This window comes from Parus major, chromosome 4 (genome assembly GCF_001522545.3).
Source record: "Parus major isolate Abel chromosome 4, Parus_major1.1, whole genome shotgun sequence".
Taxonomy (NCBI): domain Eukaryota; kingdom Metazoa; phylum Chordata; class Aves; order Passeriformes; family Paridae; genus Parus; species Parus major.
The window spans coordinates 59,549,110-59,575,625 of NC_031771.1; the positions used below are offsets into that span (position 1 = coordinate 59,549,110).

The following is a 26,516-nucleotide window of genomic DNA, read 5'->3' on the forward strand; positions in this document are numbered from 1 at the left end:
TTAATTTTGACCATTTCTACTTATTCTAAACCTTGAAAACATTCAGGTCAGGAATATAAATATTAATATAAAATATTAATATATTAATAAAATGTGTTGATAAACTATTACTATATTAAAATTAATATTATTGTTAATACATATTAATGATTATTATTAGTGATAGTGATAATAATTATTATTACTATTATTATTAATATTATTATTACTCTTAGATTGACTTTCTAGAGAAATTATAATGTTGGAAATTAAAAATGTGATTTAGTAAAAGGCACTGGTGAAAGCAGCCATCACTCTAGTTATTTGAGACCAAGGAGAAATCTATCATTTCCTATTGCAAAAGAAAATTCCTTGAGAGCAAAATACATAGGAAAATTGTGTTTCCTTTATACTGAAGATTTCTGTGATAAGTGAGGCACATCAGATGAAGTCTCATCTGTTTGAGTATTTTTCACAATTAGTCTAATTGATTGCAACTTTGGCATCAATGCCCTGATCAAATGAAAAAATGTTCTCAAGAAAATATTTTTAAAATAATCAAGAAAAACACATTGTCTGTTTGAAGTTTCTTGGTCTTGGAATATTTTCATACATAGCAGATGGTTTACAGGTTAATATCCTAAGTGTACATTAAGAAAACCCAGAGGTCAGCTACATCTGTGGATACATTAAGAGGTCTGTGTTATTTCTCCTCAGACCACACTACAAGTTATTGATTCACTAATAATGATTTCATGTCACGAGCACAGTTCTTCAGCAGCATCTGGGACTCTAAATCGCTGTTCCTCAGACTTTGTAACTCTCTCTAGACCACTTGTTTTGTGCAACTCCTTTCTCCTTCCTCCCACTTTCTTTCCTCCTTCTCATTCCTGATTTCTGTTTTTCCAGGGCAGGGAGAATCAGCTGTAATGCTGTCTCTTGTATTTGCACTTCCTGGGAAAGGCAAGGGGAGCTGGGCAGGCAGGGCAGTTTCCATCTCTGCCTCGTGTGAACCCTTGCAGCCTCAGTCTGAGCCTTGGCCTTGAGCCACTGCTGGCTGCTGCCATTTCACTCTTGACACCTTTCTTTGGGTATGTTTATGACCCCTGTGGGGCTTCCAGCACACAGTATACATGATACCCTTTCCTGCACTTACATGCCAGCTATTAGCTATGTGCTGCCTTTTCACAAATTTATGTTAACAGAGAAAAACCCTCCTCCTTCAAAATGAGCTGTAGATGAAATCTGAAGTTTTATGTAAGGAATAATCTGAGCCCTCATTTTAAGAAGTCTCATCTATCACCACAACAATTCTGCATCTTTATTCGGAGCCGAGGTGTGACATAACTTAAAGAAGTAAGAGCATGAGGTCATTCCATGAAAGACTGAGGTTACATAACACAGTTTCCAATTGACTGACATTCTACACCATCCAGTCACATCCACTGTAGAAACCTCAGCTCCTTCCTCCAAGCCTCACCACTGCTGCTCACCTCCTACCCAGGTGTCCTTATTTTCCCTCAGGCAAGAGGCAGCAGCTCTGGGATTTGTCCCCACACAGGTTCATGCAGGTTTTCCTGCCAGCACATCCCTGCCAGCTGGGCAGCAATCCATTGCCACCACCTGCAGGCTCAGCCAGGAGCTAGAGCAGCACACCCTCCAGTGCATGGCCACAGGAGAATGTAATACCCTGGAGCCCTTCTGTAGAGCTTAATTGACATTGAACATGATGAAAAATGAAGTGGAAGTAGTCACATAAGGTTCTTTTCTTTAGGAACACTATAAAATCAAAAGTAAGAATTGTAAAACTGCAACATTTCTGACTAAAATACATTTCTATCACCTGCCTGGAGATGACACCCAGCATTACCTGACAAGCATCAGATTTGCTATCAAAGTAGCCGGCACAGAACATATTTTCTGTGAGTTCTGTTCCATAAATTTCAGGACTTCTGCACTTCTCCTCTGGAATAAGTGGAACCAGTGTTTCTTGAAGGACATCTGAATAACCAGATACATCTTCAAAAAATTCCCAGAGAGGAAAAGAAAGTCATTTTTATAGAATGTCAAGAGCATAACAGGAAAGCACAAGGCACAATACAACACATTTAACACATAATAAACACATTTAACACCTCTCAGTAATATTCATGCTATGGATATCTTTAAAATAAAATATTTTTTATAGTGATCACTTTCTGATCCTCCAGTCAGACTCCATAAAATAACAGGATTGCAATGTCCAGCCATTAATCCACTTCTCTCATTTTCTAGGCACTTGGGAACAGTAGCCCAGCACTCCTGTCCTCACCTCTTTTCAGATGTGATAATAAGTCATCTATTTTCAAAGGCTCCATTACTTATTTTTGTCTTTAGATCACACATTTAGACTGGGATATTTGCTCATAATATATCTGTCACCAAAATGTGGCAGCCAGCTCCTCAGTCCTCCTCATCTACCTACATAGGCCTTTGCTATCTCAACATTGAATGGTCCAGACTCATAATCCTGAAATTCCTCCTCTGAAAGGATGGAGTCATATTTTCCACCTTTCTCAAACTGGATGCAAGCACTTCTTGGCCTAAAGTCTATCTGACCTTCTCCTATTGATTTTTTCAAAGTTTCTTGAAACTTCTCTGCCTGAAGAAATCAGGGGAAGGATTCACTTTACTAAAATTCCAGGTGTTGGCACTCCAATGAGCTACTTTTTCCCTTCCCTGTCCACTGAGAACTAGCTAGCTCATTCCATCCCAGAACTGGTGCAAACATTTGGTCAAGGGAACCACACTCCAAATTCCAAGGCCTATAAAGGAAGTTCAGGATGAGTATTTCAATGCTGTAAATGCTGTTAGCTCCAAAGGTAAGTAAAAGGAATCCCACCAGAAGTCCCCTGCAAAACATTTTACCAAACTCTCTGTTGTATGACATATACCTGAGTGTTATGTTTTTATTATCATCATTTCTTTCTACAGACACCAGCTGTCATTTTACTCACTCTCATGCTTGTGTCCCCATCCAGAAATCTGACATTTCAACTGGTCAGGGAAAACAGTGTTGCTTTCTGGCAGGCAGATGGGTTGAACAAACTGGGACTTGACAGCACAACGCTGGCCATTCTTCTTCAGCTTAATCAATGCTGCAGAACAGAAAATACAGAAGGAAGAAAGTGATTGTTCCCTTTCTTTAATGGGATTGGCAGTAATGGGTCTCAAATACAAATTTAATTATCCCCTAAGCCTCTCTTAATTAAGATATTTCAATCAAAGACAGACAGACTCATCTCAACAGCACCTGATTTCACAGCAAATTGAAGGCTGAAACATTCAGCTACTCCCCTTGTGGGAATATTTATTTTATGCTATACTCACTGAGCAGATTTTGCTTCACTGCCTCTGTAGAGAAGGGGGAAGATTGAAAATACATGTGTCTCCTCCCACTTTATAGTTAAATAACAGTGACAGATCCCCAACTTTCAGCTGAAATAAGTGGGATGTGCAAATACTCACTGCTTCTGAAAGCTTGGACACTGTCCTAATTCCAATTCCATTAAAAAAAGCTCCATGAGCTGGTGTATTTTGTGTCCTGTTATCACTGAGTTCAGCAAAATTCAAGATCTTTAAGGAATAAAACATCAGGACACTTCAAAACCAAGCCTCTTGAAGCTACAACGTATTACATAAACTACCCAATCTTTACTAACCAGTCATGGGGCTGAAAAGAGTGTAAATATGTAGCTGTGCAGCATCATGGGATTGATACTGAAAGATTTTAAAAATTGGTTCCCCTGTAGAAAATCTCTTTCATTTGGCTGTAAAGGGGGCTTTGTACTGGGTGGGACTACGGCAGCATGTTGGTTTGGCCACACAAAGAGAGCAGAGATGAGGTAATGTGGACACACCTATTAAACCTCATCAAGCCTTTTGGAAGCTCAAAGTTTTGTGAGCACATCTGTGTGGGAATCAAATTACCTCACTGGATAGTCTTATTTCTCTATCAGCTACAGTTTTTGGTCTTAGTGAAACATAGAAGTAGCATCTCACAGCCTGAGAAGCCCACACAAACCTTGCTCCCACGCTCAGCATCTTGCTCTTCCTCACCTTGCTCCTCTTGTTCCCCACTAACTCCGCCCGTTTCTGAATCCCTCAAATTTCCCAGCAAACAATCAGTGGGATAGTTGTTCCCTTTAGAAAATTTTCAGTGGGACATAACTCTTTTGTTGCATCAGTAGAAATCACTGACTGGACAGAACAAGCACCTGCATCTTCCCCCACACAAAAGTGTGGCAGAAACAGTTTCTGCCTTCTCATTTATTTTTGCTATTGGGCTTGCCTTAGGCACTCCATGTTCAGCTCTCCCTGGGTTTGGACATAGCACACTGGTGAGACATGACTACCAAATTTCAGAGTAATTAAAAAACCTATGAGATCTCAAAGAATCACGGGTGATCTTCACCAGAATATTTCAGAGCAGAGTAACGCCTCAAATCTAGTGTCTCCTTGTATGCTGTGACAGAACTCCCACCAACACAGAACTTGAATGCTTTTTGCTATGGAGTAGAAAATACTCACCATCTGGGAGCAAAAAAGCCAGTACATGCCTGACGTAAAATATTCCCAATGTCAGGCTATTAAATAATCTCACAGACAAATGCTCACCCAGCTTGATGCCCTGGGGTGACACAACAACTTTCACAAGAGTGGATCAGAAAATAAGAAGTTGCTGCTCCATTGTCATTCTGACTAATATTATAAGGTCAATCAGAAGGGCATTTAACTTCTGACTGATAAGACAGCTGATTTTTAAATCTTTCTCAGTGTAAAAAATGATTCTTAGTACCACAGATTTTCAGAGCAGATGGGGTTATTACACTCATCTAGTCAGATCCTTTATACAATACAGACAATAGAATTTTACCAAGTAATTCCTGCATCAAGCCCACAGCTTCTGGTTCAGTTGAAAAAATGCCTAATCTCACAAAGACTTGAAGTGATGATGAATCTGCCACACATCTAGGTAAATTGCTCCAAAGGCTAATTATCATAATTATTTAAAATTTGCAATTTATTTTTCATCTGAATTTGTCTAGCTTTCAGATGCTGTTATAACTCTGGTAGAACTAAGAACCCTCTGCATTCAAAAGCCTCTCCTAGTATCTATGATTTTTCCACTCTACAGGCAGTTTCTAACAGACCATCTAAACTTAAAACTAGGTCAAGCAAATGGAAAATAAAACTGTCTAAACAAAACTACTCACCAATATCATGTTCAGTAGGATTGAATACGGAATACTGAGGATGCAAGATGTATTTCTCTATTTCAAATGTCTGTGTTACATCAGTCGTTTTATTAAATATTTGTTGACCCAGAACTACTCTAATAGTGGATTTTAGTGGACTGTAATACAAAAAAGAGACAAGCAGTTCTGTGATTAGCAGGACAAATGCAGCTGATTTTCAAGTGGCTGGGTACCCTATGAACCATTATAACCTCAGCCTCCCACCACGTCCATTGTTTATCCTCTCACAATGCCTTTACCTGTTTCCCAGGCTTCCCGCCTACAGAGGGCAATGAAAAAGATGTTACAGTGAGACCCAGGTTCTGTGGGTCCTGATTAGCCTAATTAAAGGCTGCTGCTTCTTGAAAGAAGGAAAAGGCCAGCACAGGAACTGCTGCCCAACCACTGTTTGGCTAAAAAGCATCTTTGGGGGTTGTAAACCTCTTCTAGAAGCTTAACTGAGTCAATTTAAACTTGACTTAGACAATGATTACAAAAACTGCTCAGAAAGAAATGAGGGATCAAAAGATGAGTCAGTGGTGGATATCTCATTTCTCTGGGCAACCAGTCTCCTGAAAAACATTACAGGCATGGGTCAAGAATTAAAAGTGCTGGTATGTTGACAATTCAGGAACATCTGGGAAGCTTCCACCTAAAATATATCACCAGTTCTGAGATTTCCTTAACTATGTTAAATCTGTTGTCCAGAATGAAAATCAATCTGGTGAAGTCCCAAAAGCACATGGATTTAATGGGAAACTTCCCAGCCGGAGGAGAACACAGTATTTGCAATTCACACCATCTTTTCCAGCTATCAGTTTTTTACTTTAAGAAGACCACAGTCCTCTGATACCCAGTGTCCTAGGAAAGAAAACTGATGAGTACAACTGGGAGGTAAGGGACATTTGAGAATAATCAGGAAGTATTTAGGAAAGTCAATATATTCTCTAGCTTTGAAAGCAACAGTATTCACATTTCTCTTGTCCCAAAACCAATTCAATCTGCATGAGTCTGCAATGAATTTAGTTAGGAAGTGTCTTCAACATTGGAGCACTTCTATGTTTTGTTATCCAGTGCAGGAGAAGAAAATATCTGGTGTCACACATCATGCACAGATGCAGAGTGGTTTGCATCATTGCAGTTTCCCTGGTTGCATTTCTGTGCCCATCAGGTACAAAAGCACCACAGAACCTCCCCAGTACTGAGTACACAGCAAGGAACAGCAGCCAGGGACTCAGAGGAAAGAGATTCTGGACAATTGCAGTGCAGAGAGACAGCTACAGGAACTGTGCTTAAGGTTAACAAAGGCAAGGGTAAAGTGTATTCTGTATTACTGGAAAACAAGAAGATGATAAAATGTTCTTCAATCAATATGTAAGGCCATGATTTTCTCAGTATTTTTGCAGTAGTAAATCAACCTCCTTGAAAATCAAATTTTGGGCCTGTAAAACAGTGGAAGTTCACTTTCTGGAACAGTATTTAGAATAATTTTAGAAGCACTGAATGGTTCTACTATGACTTGTAGATGGTTCATTCAGGAAAAGAAATAAAACAGGAGGGGTTACAGAAAAGAAAAAAATATATTATTGAGCTGCACAGGTATCGATTGTCTCCTAGTGGAAAACAGTTGGAATTGTGACTACCAGAGGTACTAAACAATCAGAAGAGCACAAATTACAATGCAGTAATTATGGAAAATCTGTATGTACCAAACGACCAGCTGGAAGTGGGTGGAAATGTCCTGAACAGCTGCCAAAGTTAGTAGCTATTTCACAACATTTGAAAAACAAATGCATTGTGGATTGAGCTCCAAATGCTTCAGTACAGCATTCACAGTGGTATTATTAGCTCTACAAGCTATCAGTGTCTATATTCTGGCAAAAGGTTTTCTGTTTCTCTTGGCTTCTTTACTGTGCAAAGGAACAATGGGTATCAAATGATGCAATATTTTTCCCTTTAATGTGATCAAACTGAAATCAGGGAAAGTGTTGAACATTTGTAGAAAATTAAGTATTTAGAATAAAGTAAGAGCATCCTATAATCGATATTTTCTCCAGTGTCCCACAGGAGACACTTTTTTTTTTCTTTTATTTTTTCAAGGAAAAAAAGCTTCAGAAGTTTGACAGTTTAGTTCTTCCATGTGGCTTTTTGTAAAGCTCAGCCCACTCTATTTGTGTCAAACAAGAGTAATTTATCGTCTCCAATAAATCATTGCTTGGCTGTCTCAGCCTTTCTGAACAAAACACAGCAGTGAGCATAGTCATCTCTGTTATATCTCAAAACTGGCATAAACATTCAGAAAGGTAACCAAGAAGAAGAGAAATACTTCTATTCCCCTGCAGATTCTTTCACATGTGATGCCCCATTCCATGTGCTGCTTCACCCTACCTTATTCCTTTAGTCAGGGTGTTTAGATTCTTTGAGACTCCTTAAGGAGCAAGATAAGGGCTTATGAGATTAAAATAGTCCATGCCATTTTTTAGATGATGGAGGGTATTCAAATTGCCAGAAATTCCTTTGGACACATTGGTCTTTTATAATCTCATCTTCTTTCTTGTTTGAGTTCAGGTTTGCTGTGAAGACCCACTGTCCCACTAAGGGGTGAGTTTACCTGTTAGCAAAGCAGTGTGCTGCTGACACCACCCAGCAGGTCTGAACCAGGCTTCCCCCACAGAAACTCTCTCCAATATATATAGCTGCTGTCCAGGGGTGAGATCCAGGCAGAGATGAAGATCCCCCAACAATCCTAGGTCTCACAAAACTTCTTTTTTTATGTCTTCTTCCACATGGTTTTTTGGTATTTGCAGAAGTATATACTTGGTCTGGAACTGGTGGCCTCCTTTCCCTGCTTGCTGAGATAAAAAGGGATATGACATCAGACTACCAGAATCTTTATGTTTTGGAATTAAACACAATGGCTCATACATCTTCAGGATGTCGACTTCTCATTGCTCACAGAGGCCCACTCCCTTTTCTGGGCCTGTAATTCCCAGGGTGATGACAATTTTTTACCAAAGCATCAGTCATTTCTTGCACCTTGCACATGGTAGCAGAAAATCTGGGGATATTGGCATGATTCTGACCAAAACAGTAGTATAACACTGCTGCTATTTCAGGACAAGCATCACAGATTTTTATCACAACTCTAAAAAATGCAAAAGATGCCCGTTGTTTATGGGAAATGGTAAAATATTCAGCACTTCTGGGAACAGTAGAACATTCAAAATTATACAGTGAAACCTTGTTGTAATATCAATAAATTTTCATTCATTCATAAAATGGATTTTAAGAAACCCTTTACATACCACAAGTTGGAAGGTCACAATATGCCCAAGACAAACTGTTGTCCTTCATGATGTAACACCAGGGCTTATCATCATCATCTGGATTTCTGGTTAATTCAGGGGAAGAGGGAATTACAAGCATTAATGTTGTTCCAAGCTTTCCAAAGGTTTTCTGCTTTTTCCTCCTGCATCCTGCAGAGCACTGACAGGACTCTCAGATTTTGAGCCTGCTGAAAAAGAGCTGACAAAGCACTCACCTACAAGGGTGAGCAGCCTTTCAATATAATTCTTCATCTTAAAACTATCCAAGACTAAGGCTCTCTAGGACCTGAAATACAGACACGACTGAACACCTGTAAAACTTGCCTACAAGTATTTGGATGCGTGAGCACGTTCACAGCGTTTAACTACAGCCCACACTGAAGTGCTTTCACAGGTATCAGCTCAGCTATTTTCAGAACTAAATCCCATGGGAGAGATTCCTGTTTTAGGTTATTTTTTAGGCAAGGAGATTCCAACACAGGTAGAATCATAGAAAATCCATAACAAGAATAGCTAGCAAAATGAATTTGCAAATCTCAGGTTCACATTCCCTGGAGAGTCTGAGGAAATGAAAGACTATTTCAAGAAAATATTGTATTCCTCAAAAAGATTGGGAAAAAAAAAAAGAGGAGTAATGGAAATAGTTTAGCCCTTTGTTACCTTGGTGTTAAACAGATTTGGGATGATTCCATTAGGGTTTCTCTGTAATACAGCCTGTCTTTATCAGTGCATTATAAGTAACCAGAAACCTGCCCAGTTTACACCTCCAAGAATATAGGGAGACTTTGAAGACCCAGAAAGATCTTTACTAGACCAAGAAAAATAGACAAGGTAATCCAGAGCTCCAGATAAGCAGTAATTCTAATTTCAGTTGGATTTATCACAAGCACTATCTGTTACTGTAAGGTTATTCAATTATTTTTTACTTTTTCAATCTGACTGCTCTTCAGAAAAAGATTAGAGCACTTTCAAATTCTCAGAACTGAAGAAGCAACACAGGTTGAGTCATCTTCCGCCAACAATGTTTCTAAATTAGACTATTTGAAGAAGAAGATATCTGCAGGATTATATAGTACAGCAGAGATATCCCCAGAAATTGTAACAAGCTGACAAAAAAGTGAAAAGATTTTTTCTCAGCTCTACAGAACATGAACACATCAGCTCCTACACCATTTTGTTCTCTGCATTTCAAATCTGAAAGTGAATATTGGGCATAAATGATGTAAATCAAAGGGCTCAAGTTTTATCAAAGCAAGAAATATGTGCCAGATAAATTGCCATACTGTACTGGGACACCATAAATCAAATACTGAAGTGTTTGCATGACAACCAAGCCCTGAAAAGCAAGATGGGAGGGTTTAAAGGAGGAGATAGGAATTGTTTATTGTTAGTTTCTGTTAGATGGGGAAGAGCTACTTTCAGCATGTGTGCATGTTTTTTATCACCAAACAAATTAAGAACTCCAGTAGGTTCTGATTTTCCTGAATTTCTGGTCTAAGTTCCATTAAAAAAAAAACAAAAAACAAACAAAACCACACACACACAAAAATAAGCAATCAAGCAAACAAACAAAATCTTAGGCATCAGCCAGTAATTTATGGAGAATCATCTCCTGTTTGGCAGGTTTAGGATTTTCTCATCTCAAGGATGAGAAATGTTATCTCTAAATATAAACATTTCCTTTATTTGTGGATATCCATTGAGCTCATGGAGACCTCAGAAATAGAGGGAACATAAGGTGACTGAGGAGAAGGCACTAACCTACATAGCACAATCTATTTTCATTATAGCTTAACAGAAAACTTCAGCAGAAATGTAGTTTATCACTATGTGGTGCAATCAAAATTCAAACACTGTGAAATCTTGTTTGGCAATAGTTTTCCTTTGCAATAAATCCAAAAAAGAAATTAGACATCCCATTTCAACCTTATTTAAATAAAGTGCTTTGATTTTTCATTTTCAAATAACTTTTCTCTTTTGAAAATATTTCTTTAAGGTATGTCTTTCACAAGCAAAGAATAAGAAATTAATTTTAGACATTTTAATTTAGCTGCTGCGTTGATTTTTCCTTTTGGAGAGCATTAATGAACAATGTCAAAAGTTTTGCATTATGGTCTCATTTGGAAAAAAAATCTGTTACCTAGGGAAAAAAAAGGACCTGGAATTTCCAACATTATTTTGTGTCTGAGCTTCTCTCAGCAGACCCAGCTATTGATTGAGCCTACCTACCAGATCTTGTCTTCTGCACGATCACTCCTGTCAGGCTGGCTGATTACTAAAGTCAGTTTAGCTTTTCTGAGACGTGGTAACCCCTGCTTTGAGACCCCTGGCCCTTATTCCCACAACACATCCATCTCTTGATGTACAAACACAAGCCAAGCAAGAACTTTCCTCACCTGCAGTAAGGGAACGGCCCCAGGCCAAGCTGCACTGCTTTCCCAATGCTGTCAACATGAAGCTCTTGGTAAAGCAGGTCTGAATTCCAGGGCAAGCAGCTGTGTCCAGAAATGGTTGTCTTGGCTGTACCTCTGTAATCTGTGCCATTGCCAATGTAGCACCGTTGGCTCGGGACTGGCAGAGGAAGAGACTGGTCAATCAATGCTAATTGCATGTTAAATACTCACTTCACAGCTGAGGTCCCAAATCACAGCCAGAGGGCCCAACTCTGTAGTGCTTTTCACCTTGCACAGGACCTGAATGACCCAAACAAGGATTTTTTTAATAAAGAAAAAAGGAACCAAAGAAGTTAAAACATCTGCTTAAAAATAGTAGTAAGTTAACCTCATTTTACACAAGAGCAAGTAACTACTCAAGAGACAGAATGGCAGAAAATTAGACCTAAAATTTGTACTGTGTATGGAAGATTTCAGTCAGCAATCTGCAGCAGAGTCAGCAATATGGCTGGGATTCCTCTGGTCTAATTTTAGACACAACTGAGCTCATCTCTGGAGGCTCCCTTTTTAGTTAATTAAGAGAAACAGAGATTTCTAGTTCCAAACTGATCCAGCCTGTTTGAGGTAATGTTTTTAAGATAAGGTGGACCCCATACACTCCTGTCCACATTGACTGAATCTCCAATGAAAATATAGGGCGCTTAAGGCAACCAGCTCAAGTAGAGATAAAGTACTAAAAATAATCCTGCCCTGCAAGAGCTCCAAAGGCCTCATTTTTGAAAATACTTCTTTTAATGGCTTTATATGTACCCATATATATATGTACATACACACTATACTCACATATATTACAAATATGTAGCTACATGTAGCAGATACAACAATTTTGTAAAATTCTAACTAGTAGGTTGAATTTTCTTATTTGAAACCCACACCTGTGTCACCTGCATATGGCTATTTCTTCAGATAGGTCTGACACATACATATTCTATGACCTGTATACTCAGCTGCCAAGATCTATCAACAGCACATACCAGCATTATGGCTGAAAAACATATGGGGACACACTTGTATACAGATAGCTACACTGAGCAGAAAGCCTACACCTCAAAACACAGCTAAGAGTATCCCAAAGGAAACACAAAACCATCTAATGCACAAAGAGGATTAATTGTGACCGAGCCTCAGAGGGTTCCTTGTCCCAGCCATGTCAACGTGACATGTCCTTGACATGTCACAAGATGGGTGGAATCCTCTTCTGAACTTATAGACATACTTAAAGATATAACATCATTGACCAACTGTTGAAAAACACCCTCTGAGGATGATCCATCACACCACACAGTGCAGACAGCGATGGCCAAATATCTGTTTATTTTGACAGAATAAGGTGACACATGAACCAGGGCACATAACCAGGACTGAAATAATGAACCACAGTACTGAACTGCTGCTGTTAATTACCCTGCCAAGTCATCAGTGTAGTGGCAGACCTCAAAACCACAAGTAAGCATATGGCATAAATCTGGGAGACGAAGGTCAATAAGTTTGGTGGAAGAACATTAGTTAGCATACAAACAGCTAAATCCACTTTCTAGCTTGGCCTGGCAGACACTTCTGACATGCTGAGACCACATTTTCTCCCACCCGCATCTTGAATCAAATTCCCTTTATTCAATGGCTATGAATATAACATTAAATCAAACTCATATTTTAACAGCCATTATCTAGGTTCTCACAGAAAATAATTTGTCTATCATTTGTATTGTTAGCAAGAGTAACCATGTCTTGGCAAACCTGCCATTTATTTTCTGAGCAAGTTGCAAGTTACACTGCTTTGTTTGCCTGAAACGGTCATGAAAATAGCACAATCATGCTGTATGTTAATTTTTTTCATTTATGCAGGGAAGTGCCAGGTATTGTATTTACTTGTACTGTATTTATTGCATTCAGAAACAATTTAGAGTGAATACTTCCGTGAGACTGAAACAAGAGATTGTATTTCAGTATAGACCCAGGGCCATATTCTGTAATACCACTGATTTGGACGTCTTGCAGATGGTGTTTACAAGTTGTGCTTATCCTTGTCAGGCTTAAAATCCAATGTATCTCTGTTTCATCAGGTCTGCCAGTCATTGCTAAAGCTGCCAGCATATTTTAACTGTAAGAATTTGGCTTCTTTCTAATCATTTCTCACATTCTCCTTCTGTAGCTAAGAAGTTTAGATTACATCTTGCACTTGTTGAGGGGAACAGTAATATTGCTCAAGAAGTTTTTTGTTTCTTTTTGGTTTTATAAGAAGTGTTTCGGACACAGGCATAACTTTAGTTAATCTGCTATTTTGTGGAGAAGCTCCTGAGGTGAAACAGTTGTTTCATTCCATTTCACAGCTTTCCATTGGTCTGTGCTCCACTCCAGAAACCTTTATCTGAGTGGTTGGCAGCAGCCCCATGGTACCCACTAAGGCCATGAGAAGTATCTGCAAAGCTTTATACATTTTATCACCTATAATTCATGAAAAACAGTTTGAAAACATATCTCTGCAATTATTGCAGTCATATAGATCTTTTGCCTCTAATTCTCTTTTTTGGAACTGTTAGAGCACTGAAAAACTCTCTTTTTCCCTCTTTGTCAGAAACAGTGTGTAGGTGGTCTGCTCTCAGCAGCTCTTACTGGATTGCTCTCACTGGGAATTGTTCAGTCCCAAATCCATATAGTTTCCACAATGTCTCAAACTCTGAAACGTATTTATTTTCTTATGTGGAAGGAAGTCATGGAGGATGTAATGTGTGTTTTCTTATTCATTGACTTCCCTGTACTACCACCCAATCACTGCTAAGAGCAGAAATGGCCTAAACTTTCAGATTATGATGTTTTGATGCAAATGCAGATTCAACTTACTCTGCAGCCCTATGCCACTATCACCCTTGTTCACTTCTTTTCAGAAAAAATATTATTAAAATTTAAAATTAGAAATAATTTCTTGTTGTATTTTCTTTTTAAATCCAAGGCATTCCAATAGATTGTGTAAAATATTCCACATGTGTTAAGACTTTATATTTTATAAACAAGTCACAACAAATATTTGCCTTTTCCAATAAAACAGTTTTGGCTCTTAAAATTAACAGGAACCTGAAATAGCAGTTATCCAACCAGTTCTAATTGCTGACTTCCTGAAAGCATTTCACAAGACTTTTTGTCTCCAGATCTTGTTTTAAGTCCTGTAGTTACATACCTGAAATTTTTTAAGGAGTTTGTTTTGAAAGTCTCTCTGCAGAAAACAATGAATCTTTCACATATTCTTTTCCCCAAAACACCTCACCATCAATTTTCCTGATGTTTTTTAGCTTGGAATGTATTTTGTTTCCAGATACACATGAGCTGTCTCATTCTATTTATAAAAATATGGTTTTCCACCAATGGCTCTGATTCTGGGACAGGATGGTTTAAAGTAACCCTTTCATTCAGCAATGCTTTGATTTATCCCTGACCAACATGTAATGCTTTTATTAAATACATTGTTAGATTAATTTTTTGTATTGCTCTGTATAAGCTGGTGGCAGGAACAGAGAGGGGGGAAGAGGAAAAGGGCATATCCAACATAAACCTCCCCTGACTCAGCTTTGTGCTGTTTCCTCAAGATAAATAGCAAGGAACAATGATGTTTTATGCTTCTGCATAAATTTGTTGCTTTCATGGCCTCAGCATCACAGGACATGTTGCTCTTCAAGCCATCTTTTACAAGGATATTACAAGCCAAATTTCCTTGCTACAGGAGCTCAGGCTCATCAGATGCCTGCAGAAGGGTTTGTCTTTTCTTCATTCAGTTAGAAGTTCCCTGATCTCCTTTCCTGGGTAGCTGTGAGATGTCCTCAGAGATGAAAGGTGTGAAAGCCTTTGATTTCAAGCTGCACTTCCCCTGCTGTACAGGCAGCCAACCACTACTCTGGGCTGTCAATAAATGTGTGAGAGAAAAGAGTCTCCAGTACTCGTGGAGATTGCTCTTACAGGCACCTCATTTCATCACAGTATGCACTGAAACACACACACACACACACCCTGCCAGGTGTTCTGAAAGCAAATATTTCTGTGCTAAATGAAATAAACACCATGAAGAGAGCTTTGAAAGACATCCACATGAACCAGTACTGCTTTCAAAGGAAGATTTGGCTTATCTTCCACTGTGTCCCTATGCCATTGAAAATCTCTGTAAATATCTAGGAAGCGCCCAAGTGAGCACCAGACCCCACTGAAGAAATCAGTTGCCATTTTTTTCACTCTTTAATGATAAGAATATGAAGTCTGATGACATGGGGCAGAGGATTGGATGGCAGCAACACCAGGACTGGACTGTTCCTGACTTGAAGCAAATTGCTTCACATTTTCCTACCTGTCTGTGAATGTGAGGAGTAACAGCACTCACTGTAGCTTTCAGAGTTTAAAAATTAATGAACACATACCACAAGTGAAATACAAGGGGACCTATTATTTCAACATCGTTTAATCATACTGTTATAATATTTACCTAGACTTCAGTATTTCTGCTTAGGGTCATGAATAGCAGACTGCACTTATATATAACAAATAATTGATTCAAATAATTGTGCCACTTTCTGGTTTGTTGAATAGCAGTAAAACCTCTGGACTGACAGCAGCTATCACTGGAATGAATCTCCACTGAAACTGCAGCCTGATTATGACACAAACAATCTGTCTGAGCTAAAAAATAGGCAGAAAGGTAGAAAAATAGGCATCTTTTTGTAATCAATAAATCTACCACAAAATTACCCTGCAAAACAAGGATGAATTTAAGATTGTGAAAAAAAAAGTGATTTACATGCACAAAAAATCTCTTTAAGTTGCATCCTGACATAAGGATGGCACACTGCATTTACTGAAACTATGCTTATTTTTTAATATGTTTCTTTTTCAAAGTGTCTTTGTACCTTCATACTTGCCAATGCTTAGATCATTGAGTTAAAATTGAAAAGATTTATATCTGTTATAAAAGCTAGTGTACAAAACTACCTTCTGAATAAGTTGAATTCTTTAATATAAAAGTTTAAATACAGAAATCTATAAACTCTGCCAGTATTTTCTTACAGCTTAGAAAAGTAATATCCTAGATAAAAGAAAGGACTGGCTCTTTTTCCATTTCATTTTTCTATTTATTATCTTCAATTCTAGTACAATAGTTATGATTTACAATCTCATAAATGCAATCCAATAGGTAGGTATATAAAGCTGATAGAAGTAATGTATTTAGGAAATAGGTTGTCAAGAGCTAGGGGAAAGAAATTCCAGCAACAGCAAGCCAAGATCAGTGCTATACTACTTTGACAGTTGCACAGGCTGCCATACGGGATTTTCAAGAATATCTGAGTGCCTAATTCATAGTCAAAGCTCTCATTCTTTTGAATATACCTGTAGGTCCTGATGTGCTTAGAGCATGAGCCAAAATAACTCTCTGAGCAGGAAAAGGAGCAGACTGTAGCAGTTACTGGTGGTCAGAAGATGAGCAGCTGCTCTCTAGAGAGAGACTGTAATGAGAGGTGGGGGCTCTTGAGCCCCTGAAGCATCCAGAGAGAGCTGAGAAGATGGGAGAAACAAACAATAGAGTAATTCTAGGATGAGCTGCATCACATCTTCCACATCTTCCCTTCAACCACCCTCCTAACTGACAATTATCCAGGACAGATTGCATGGATTAAGAGATGTCAGTCCCCTCACACTTCAAGAGAAGATGTGCCCTCTATAAAACACAATGAACGGAAACCACTGTCACGTCTCAAATAAATCAAAAATAGGTTTAAAAACACCCTATTGGCTTTCAATTAACCAGCACCCAATAACACTGCTGCCAAGTCAGGCACTCTCACAAAAGTAAGGACAAAGCAGCTGCTTCATATTAGCAGCTGCTAATATTAATCATATTAGTTTATACTAGGATTACAACAAAGACTTGTCACCTAAAAAAGCAACACTGTAGGAATACAGAGAAAAACACATAAAGCTTTGTGTTCAGCAGTATCTGGAAAATGCATGTCTACATGAAAAGAAGTCATCTGTGGATCTTGAACCTACTCCTATCTTTGACCAGAGAAACTTTTTTCCTCTTCTTTGGAAGATTATGTCTCAGTCTTTACAAAGGTAGTCCTTACTGTATGCCATGCTGCTACCAGCATAGCTCACTAGCTCTCCTCCCTAGCCCACACTTTCCAAGGTGTCAAATATAAATTACTAATCCATAACCTCCATGCAAACAGTACTTCCTTCTTTATTTTTGTTTTTCTCTATTTAGCCAAAAGCTTTATTATGGTCCTAAAATTATAAAGAAGTCTGGGAGATAGGAAGAGCCTGTCTATCACTGCTCACATCTCCCACCTCCATAAATGACATGGAATGGTTGTTTTGCAAAGCCACATCTGGCTCTGGTCTCCTGTTCACCACCCCCTAGAGTGGCACTGTCTCAGTGCAATGAATCAGAGGTGTGGACTTAGTGGACAATGCCATGCTCACCCATTTCTTCATCTTCCAATGCCTCCTACCATTAATTATCACAGGCAACAGACTACTGTGCAGGGTTTTTAGCCATGTAACTCCACCACTGCAGAATTTTTTTTAATAATTCAAAATCTGATAAAAATCCAACCCACCATTACTATTTCTGCAGTGGTGGTCTAGGCTTTCTCTTCATTATCTTTGCATCATTAACCCATGCCTTCCCCTCATTCAAATTCCATGGTGACCTATAATTTATATATTTATATAATATATGTACATATAAATATATGTATATATATTTATACACTTGTCCTGTGCAAATAACATAATCACCTCTCCAAGCCATATTTATACATAATGTTGCTTTTTTTTCTCTGCTGTTTCATCTTTTTTTCCACAACTGTGGAGAAATAATGACTTTATTCTTTTTCAACCTAGTTTCATTACTAAGCCCAGCACTTCATACATGCAAGCAACAAGCATCTTCTCAGCCCCACTTTGAAATCCTTTTCAAGTCTTACTTACAGACCTACTTGTCCAAGTTCAGTGGGAGACTGACTGACCAGTTAAATGCTCATCGTCAGTCAACTGACCTTATTGTTATACTTCACCCTATTTCCCTCTGCACTTGTAGAAAGTAAAAAAATTAAACACTAATCCAAAAGCATTCTAGTACAGGGTAAATATAAACCAGAAAGTTAAAATTCATTATTTTCTGTCTTCTTCAGGAAAAAAAAAAAAGATTTAAAACTTTCCTTCCAGCCTCCAGAGCTGAATTTCCTTTACTTTTTTAGTAGAAAACTGCCAACACACTATTTCAGTAAAAGAACAACTAAAAAGGTGGGTTTGCTGTCATTTTTGCTAATTCTATTACCTCAAACTCCCCCAGTTTAACCCCCAAAGATGTGGCCAAGAAGGTTTTTTTTCCTGTATGCAATTACATATTCAGCTATTCTATCATCTTCCTTTTCTGAAAATCCTCAACCTACTTCTGACATACACCACATCTCCTTACATAACCAGAAGCCTTCCACAATTAGCACTCCAACTCATGCTTTCTTTAAAGATATGGTACCCCTCTAATTCCATTATCCATAGCTTAATGAGGAAAATACCCCAAACACTACAAAGCAGAATTTTCAAAAATCCCTTCACCAACTTCACATTTCGTCATGACCAAAATATTATCAAAACCATTATGGCTACCTAAGCCTTAATCCAAAGAAAACTCAAAATATATAATCCTCTGTGCAGTGTTCCCAGTATGCTCACACTTACTGCAACCCACAACCATAGTGGGCAAATGCTTCAGGAGAAGACTTGGTGACTAAGTAAACGTGATACAAAACCCCCACTAACATATCAGTATATAAATAAAGAATAAATAAGAATAAATCAAGAATAAGTTTAAAATAGAAATAAGTACCCCAAATTTACAAACAACCAACAGTAGCAAAGCAGTTGTAAGAAAAAGGAAGTTATTTTACATGGAAGTCTGGCAAAATATGTATTCATTTCCATTCACATACTATCAAGTAAAGCAAAAAGTGTGAATGCAATGGTGGGGTTTCAACCACAGAAACCTAAAGGCACTAACTCCAGGAAAAAAAATTCTACATCTCCTTCCTTTATCCTTTAACCCCCTGTAACTTCTCCATAAATGCATATTATAATTAATTAGCTGTCTTCTGGCCAGATAACTCCTCCTCTGTCTTCAGCTGTGTATCCCTTTGCTTTTAACCAGCATCCCCACCATGGCTCCTATCTGATCAAAGAAACATAAAATGTCAAAGTAAATTTACAGTTACATGCTTATTACTGTTTGTCATCAGTAATTACCTCCAGTGAAACTAAATATTTCTGAAGTTAATTATTTACCAAATAAATTCGCTGTCCATTCCCTATGCCAACCTGGGCTAGAGGTAAATTATTCCACTCACATCCTTCTCAGATTTCACTTCTTGCCCACATTTACCACTGCAAAAGTGGTTGGATTTGGGCCCTTTTGATAATCTTCTATGTTAAATGAGACAACCATTGTTACTCTTGACTGGACAATGGATTCTGAATCTTCACCTAGAGCCCGGATTCAGAGCTGTCTCAGCAAGAGTGTTTTCCAAAGAGAATGCAGCTACTCTTCTAGCACAAAATCTTTATTTCTGAAAATAGGTGCATATTTAAGGGCAATTATTATAAATTGAACTTGATTAAACATGTCTCTTTGAACAATTTTAAACAGCATCTGTCTGGGGAGAGATTTGTTGGTGATGTATTTAATTTCCTTCAAAATTAAACTTAACTGAAATCCTGTGCATATAAACTGTCTCAGAACACTTTTTTAAATGGCAGTTCTTTCTTTAGGACTGAAAGTTTCTTCTTTAAGAAAAAAATAATGTATTGACACAAAGAATAGAAATCTATATTAGAAACTGTCTTTTGTATATCAATCTCCTTTATTACAGATATCTTCTCTCTTACTTTTATCACCTCTCCTTTTTTTTTGAAGTCAACTCATAATTTTCCAGTTGCTATATGGTCATTTATGATAATTCCCTAGAAACCTATATATATATACACACATATATATACACACACACGTATATTCCACTGTTTGCAAGAGAATTTTAACATCAAAGATGAGTTTTGAGTACTGACAGGGACACAGCAGTCCAAAAAGTAATGGACGGATAAATAGGTATCTTTAAAATCACAAAAGTTATGATTATTCTGTTACTCACTGTTCAAAGGGGAAGAATAAAATTACCAGGCAGTAGGTTTTTTGTTAACAATAGAAAATACTTCTTTTCATCACATCTATTTAAATTCTGGAACTTCTTGACACGGAATGCTGTGAAAGGGAAAAGCATAAAGGAGTAATAAAGAGTTTAGACAAATTCATGGAAAACAGGTAAAGGTCTGACAGATATGATGGTCCAAGCATCTGCTGAGTCCTCAACCATGAGAAGTGTTTCTCAGTATCTTCCTGCTGGTTTTGCTCCTCAGTCTACTGTACCAGTGCTTGGGTCACAGTGGTACTTAGGTTTGTGATCTGATAGATGAAGGATGGTCTTTCATTTATTAATATTTGTTGAGTATAATGTTAAAATAAATTTGCTGGTTTTCCATTAGACACATAAGAAGGCTGGTTATTCTATGTGTAAGTCAGAGGCAGAGGACATCAGAGATACCTCAAACACCTTACAGCTTGGAGACTTCCTGTTTATTAAATTTATTGATTTCTGCTTTAAAAACAAAAAAAGGAAATATAAAAGGACATTTTTGCATCACACCTTGTCTTTAAGGTTGCCTCTTTAACTGATAATTAGAATAAAGTACACTTTGGAGAGGAAATACAGCAACATTTTCTCTGAATCAAGCATTATAGCCACCAGCTATTCTGACTAAAAGGTAACCTCACAAGTACATCCTGTTAGACAAGGGAAACTATACAAGACAGTAAAAAGGAAACAAAGAAAAAAGCCATTTCTGTTCACTGCATCAAACTGAAGTGTCAAAGAAAAAATTAATCCGACAAATATTTAAAAATCATTTCTGAGTGCTCAAAGAATACAAGCCTGTAGCACTTCCACCAGAATGCCACTGCCCTACTGTGGTGATACCACCAGGTCTATAGACCTGAAGCATTCATTTAGAATTACTAAATCCTGATGAAGAGTCTTTTTTTCTTTTTTAAGATTCATTGCAAGGCCCCGACACATAAACACAATCCTTCAGCTCCTGCTCCATGTAGGGGTGTTAGGCAGCTGAACACAGATGGATTGTAAGACTCCAAAGCCACTTGTTTAGCAAAACAAATGTTTGCTTTATTGTTTTCAAGTAATCAAAGCACACCTGCTTATTTCTTGTTCTAAGCTAGTCAGACAGAAACTGGTATGACAACTAGAGAACTGCCATCCTGATAGTTATTATCCAGGCCCTACTGGGTGGATGTCTGTGTGCACCATTGTGCTTCAGGCAGGGGAAGCTGATAATAAAACAGGAATTGGAAAAGCAGTTTAATGTGAAAATGAGCAGAGTGCAGCCCTGCCCTGAGCCCCAGGTCACACATGTGCTGTGCAGCCCCTCACCCAGACCCCTGCAGCAGCATTCCCAAAGCCTGGGGTATCTCCAAGTGGTGACTAAAGGACAAAATAACTGAGCTAAAATAGCACTCCTTATGAAGGACTTGAAAGAGTCACAAACCCATTTTGCATGATTCACCCTGTGAGCGAACATTCAGGACCAGCTCATACACTGTCCAGTTTACCCATTCACTCCTGCTATTCGCTATTTCAGCTCTACTGCTGGTCTACCAAAGGGATATTTTTTCCCCCAGCTAGAATAGATGGCTACACCATTTGTTAACTATCAGAGGAACAAAAAGAATGCCAGATAAAAATCGCAGCGTTCATTAACAGGTTTTTTACCCTACTCCCTATTTGGATTAAGAAAGTGCTCACAAAAGCTACTGGGAGTCACGTCCTCAGTTTTGATGAGCCATGATATTTATGCACTCAGAAAGACAAAGCCAGTGAATTGATGGGGTCACAGAATGGTGTGACAGAAGGTCTATTAAAATTTATGCCTAAAATGTGTATTTATTTAAAAAGTAGCCACTGGCATAACTTGCAGATATAGCATACAAACAAGCTTTACCAGCAGATTTAACCCCTACAGGGACAAATGTTAATTCTTCTGGAGGAAGGTTGTATCAAAACTATGCATCTAAAATGCAAAGCTGGACTAGAACATAGATAACAAAAAGTAGATTTCTGTGCCCTGACCCACCAGAGAAAGGAAGGGGTTTTGTATAAGCTGTGCTGGGCTAAACGTGCTATTAACTTAAAGTGTAAGGTAACCCAAAGGGTGAGCATTTTCTTCATCCCACAGTCATTTAGTGCTACCAAAGAATGGCTGCTACATTCCCTGCTTTATGAGGGAATAAGTGGATCTGTAGTGAGGCAGTAGCTCTAGAGTACAATTCTGTGACTGATTCTGCAAAATGGAGGCATGCACTTATTTTATAGGCATGTGTAATTGGGTTAGAATTTCTATGTTTGATTTTCTATAAAGTAAAGGGCACGAAAAAATATTTTTAGAGCCAGAGTCTCAGTGGTGAAATGTGTGTTGTTTTACACTGGAGAAATACATTAAGCCCTTGTTCTGTGTGACTCTTTAGTTGTTACAAGAAATGTCCTTAAATGCAGAATACAACAGAGCCAAACCCACCAGTCTTATACCCAGATGAAAACTCTATATTCTGTCTGCCTGTAGGTTGCTATACTTACCAATATTGCAATACTTCCCTGCATAATTTTCTTTGCAATCACATACTATTTTCCCAGTGGAGGTAACCATCTTGCATTCTCCACCATTCATACAAGGATCATGAACACAACCTACAAGAAAACACAACCAAAGATCAAACCAAAGGTACAAATTATTCAAGGGAATTGGTCCATTTTAACTTACTCTAGTACATCTCCTCCATGCATATGCATTTGGAGGAAGTTTTTTCTTTTTTGCTTATCTCAGACCCTTTTGTGATATTGTGATAATTGTGATAAATTATGATAATTGTGATCAATGAAAGAAAAGGAAACTCGACTGATTTCTGCCCACTAAGGTCTGTCTCATTGTTTTCACTGCTATTGGATAATGTCAGCTATTGAAAGATACTATCAATGAACAATAGAAAAAATGGGGGTGGTGATTATTATTACTAGTGGTGATGGTATTAACACTTCTTTCTCTACAGAGGGCTCTGCCAATTCCAGGCTTGCCACTGAGCTTTATTAGAATTTATAATAACATATCTAGGAGGGAGCTCAGTTAAATATTTAAAATCTGTGAGGATGTATTGTGTGCTACCAAATTTCCCAACTCTCACATAGACTCTCAATGTCCTAGAAAGCCATTGACTCTCCATACTTCAGTTTCCAGTCACATAACGTGGGAATAAAAGCACCTTCATATTTCCAAAGGCTTTTATGAAACTTATTTGTACTGTAATGTATTTGAGAATCTGGGCAGGGTAAAAGTTAGCCAGACTGAGTAACAGAATAACCATACCAGAGCACATACATGGGTGAGGCACATGGTTTGCCTCCCTCCAAACATCTCTTCTCCAAATGAAAGGTGCTGTGATGGCTTCTTCAGATGGGTGACAATTCAAAGTGCATATCCTGTGCTGGCTAGCCAGGGTGTTGGGCTCCTGGAGGAGGCTTCATCACCCCTGCCAGGAATGGGCCAAAAATCATGGGGAATCTGGGGCCAATGCAAGCCTTGTGGGATCTTGGAGGCAGGTGAAATGTACATGTTGGCAGTTTAAAAGTGGGATGGGCTTGGGAAGAAACACAGAGGTGAAAGAGCAGTATGAAGCGATTGTTGGTGTGCAGGGTGTGCCTCTCAGGCAGGTTATAGTTTTGGATAAAAATTTTACCACTTCTACTATACAACCTGTTGTATATTCTTACATGCTGCAAATCAGGGTTTCATCCCTTTCAAAGAAAACACTGAAGTGTGTCCCTAAAATTCATCATAAGGCATATAGCTGCTTCCTGAAATGAGTATGGACACATTGAAGGGATTTCCTGAGTCAGTATAACCACTCACTCTTGGAAAGGAAAGCTAAAATATTGTGTTTTAGAGAGGGTATACAAGTTGCAAGGGCAGCATTAGGGTGTGCAGCCCTGCTCAGGCTTTGACACACTCACTGTCCTTTATCCCACTCCATGCAGACCTACAGCTGTGGTACAAAATAGTGCCTTACTTTTGTGTTCCACACGCCTGCACTCGATGTGGCCATCCACACACATGCACTGCTCCACTACTCCTTGTTGGACTCTTGACCAGCTTGCACCCACATCAAAGAATTCATAGAGACTGTTGTCAAAACATTTCTCTGAAACAAAGTTTTACAAACAACACAAGCCTTCAGATGTTATTTCTTGCAAGAAATGGCTCCACAATCTCTTTATCATTCCCTGCTCACCCCTTTTTTTCATGTTGAGCAGATCCATGTTTGTTGGCAGTGCTTCTCAAGCTAGCCAGCCTCCATAGTGTGGAGGCACTGAGCCAGTGGAGCAGCAGCTCCAGGAACCTCGGGACAGAGGTGACTTTCTCCTAAAACTCAGAGAGCAGGACAGTATCACTGTACCCAGTACATGCATGTATGTAAGGGATAAGGCATCACCTGCAACTGTGCTGCTTTTTCATGTCTCAATGTCATGTGCATTGCCTACTAGATATTAGTAATTTCCAAACATGTGAGGGGTATTTAAATCTTAAAAACAGCAAAGGAAGGGGAAGAGGTTTTTTGTGTTTCCCATGCTCAGAGCATATTTGGATTTATAATTGTACAGTCAAGCTATTTTCAGTTGTCCTGTCAGGAATGGATCGTCTGTCATAACCATTTGGAAATCCACCTACACAAACATTCATGCTGCAGTGGTCTTTCCCATCACAACAGCACTACCTTCTCATTAAGCAGACATTAATGAGCCCTACTTGCTATTCATATTTCATGTTGTAACACTGGTGGTAGAAGACACTTACTCAGCTGGCAGTCCTCGCCTGTGAATTCCTCAGGACAGGTACAGTGGTACATCCTGTGGCTGTGAGTGAGAGAACAGGTCCCTCCATTGTGGCATGGGTTGTCTGCACAGTGATCTAGAGAGGCCACAGAAGAAGATGTATGTTGTTAATAAGTATGGTATAAGTCCTGCTTTGTCCTTTTGGCTCCATGAGACATTTTGGTTCAATGCTCAGTTGGTTTAATACCATCTATTAATGTAAAAGAAAATTGGTCCAACCAATTGACAGTGGGTTTGTTTCCAGCTGTAAAACAGCTGTATTTATTTACCCAGCTTTTAAAAACCATATGGTAAATCACTGAGCTGACCCTTCACCCCCCAGACTAAGCTGTCTGAAGGGGGTAGGTCCAGGCACACCTGAAGTCACCAGAGCTGGCACTGTGGTGAGGAAGATGATGGGACAGGTGCCCACAAGATGGAGCTGTGCCTTTACACTGGGGAGGGAGGAAGGCTGCAGTGCTGCCTCTGCCCTGCCTCTGCCCTGCAGCCCTCGCACTGCGACATCCACCACCAGGACCACGCATCTCTTTCAAACTGCACAAAGGACAGCTCTCAGCAGAAGAATTTGCTATAGGATTTTGAATTATGTCTAAAACTAATGGACAGCTGGCAGGGAAAAATGATGAAGCAAACCACAAAGCACATCCAAGTAAATCACTCCAAGAAAGATGAAAACTGGACCAGTCTAGCATATCTCCATTTACTAGGGAGTTTTCTGAATGATGGGAAAATGTGGTGGGAGAGGAAGTAGGTGCCAGGACAACTCCTGCAATAGAAGCTTCACTTGGCAATGTGCAATGCAAAAGTAGTAAGAGTCTTGCTGGTCAGGCAGTGTTTCTGATTTCAGGCAGTGCCAGGGGATTTATCTCCCCTGAAGCTAACCAACAGCATGTTTACATCTGTTCCAGAGCTGACCCAACATCTTGTCTGCATTCAAACCTTCCTTCTAGTGCTAGTCAAACACTGCTAGGCCATCTGCAGGGTTACTCAGTCCAGGTGCTTCTTCAGCTAGACACTGTGTCCTGAGCATGGGATGCAACATGTAGAGGCACAGGCACACACGAACAGGGCTGAAGTGATGCACAAAACGTATATCCTGAAGTTTGCTCCAGCACCGTAAATCTGAGATTCCCCTGCAGGGATCAAAATATTTACTTCAAGAGAGAGTGATGTAATTCCTATCAGATAGCAGGTCTGGGTGTATTCACTGGTAGTTTCAATCCAGGATAACATCAAGGGAAAGCAAGTAAAGTCAGTGACATTCCTACTCTTCCTGCTGTTGATAGTTATGAAACTTCTAATGTTGTAATATTTCCTCAAAGGAAAATCGTGTATTTCCTATTCCCACTACATCCAAACCATGACCTGATCACCAAGTCATCTTCTGCTGTAACAAATGCTCAATAAATTTTTGTACCCTTGTTAAATCTGCAAATAGCACTT

General features: G+C 38.9%; 1 protein-coding gene across 1 annotated transcript in view; it reads right to left on the bottom strand.

Moving 5' to 3' along the window:
- HGFAC (HGF activator) overlaps nucleotides 1–26,516 on the bottom strand; it is a 40,967-nt gene that overhangs the window by 2,374 nt on the left and 12,077 nt on the right. Inside the window, exons 5-13 of the mRNA XM_015625547.2 lie at nucleotides 25,036–25,149; nucleotides 24,251–24,382; nucleotides 22,767–22,877; nucleotides 10,978–11,152; nucleotides 8,561–8,646; nucleotides 7,867–8,107; nucleotides 5,235–5,374; nucleotides 2,976–3,116; nucleotides 1,850–1,998 (exon numbers count right to left, since the gene is read on the bottom strand). Of these exons, the coding sequence (XP_015481033.1) occupies nucleotides 1,850–1,998; nucleotides 2,976–3,116; nucleotides 5,235–5,374; nucleotides 7,867–8,107; nucleotides 8,561–8,646; nucleotides 10,978–11,152; nucleotides 22,767–22,877; nucleotides 24,251–24,382; nucleotides 25,036–25,149 (1,289 nt within the window). The remainder of the gene's footprint in view (nucleotides 1–1,849; nucleotides 1,999–2,975; nucleotides 3,117–5,234; nucleotides 5,375–7,866; nucleotides 8,108–8,560; nucleotides 8,647–10,977; nucleotides 11,153–22,766; nucleotides 22,878–24,250; nucleotides 24,383–25,035; nucleotides 25,150–26,516) is intronic.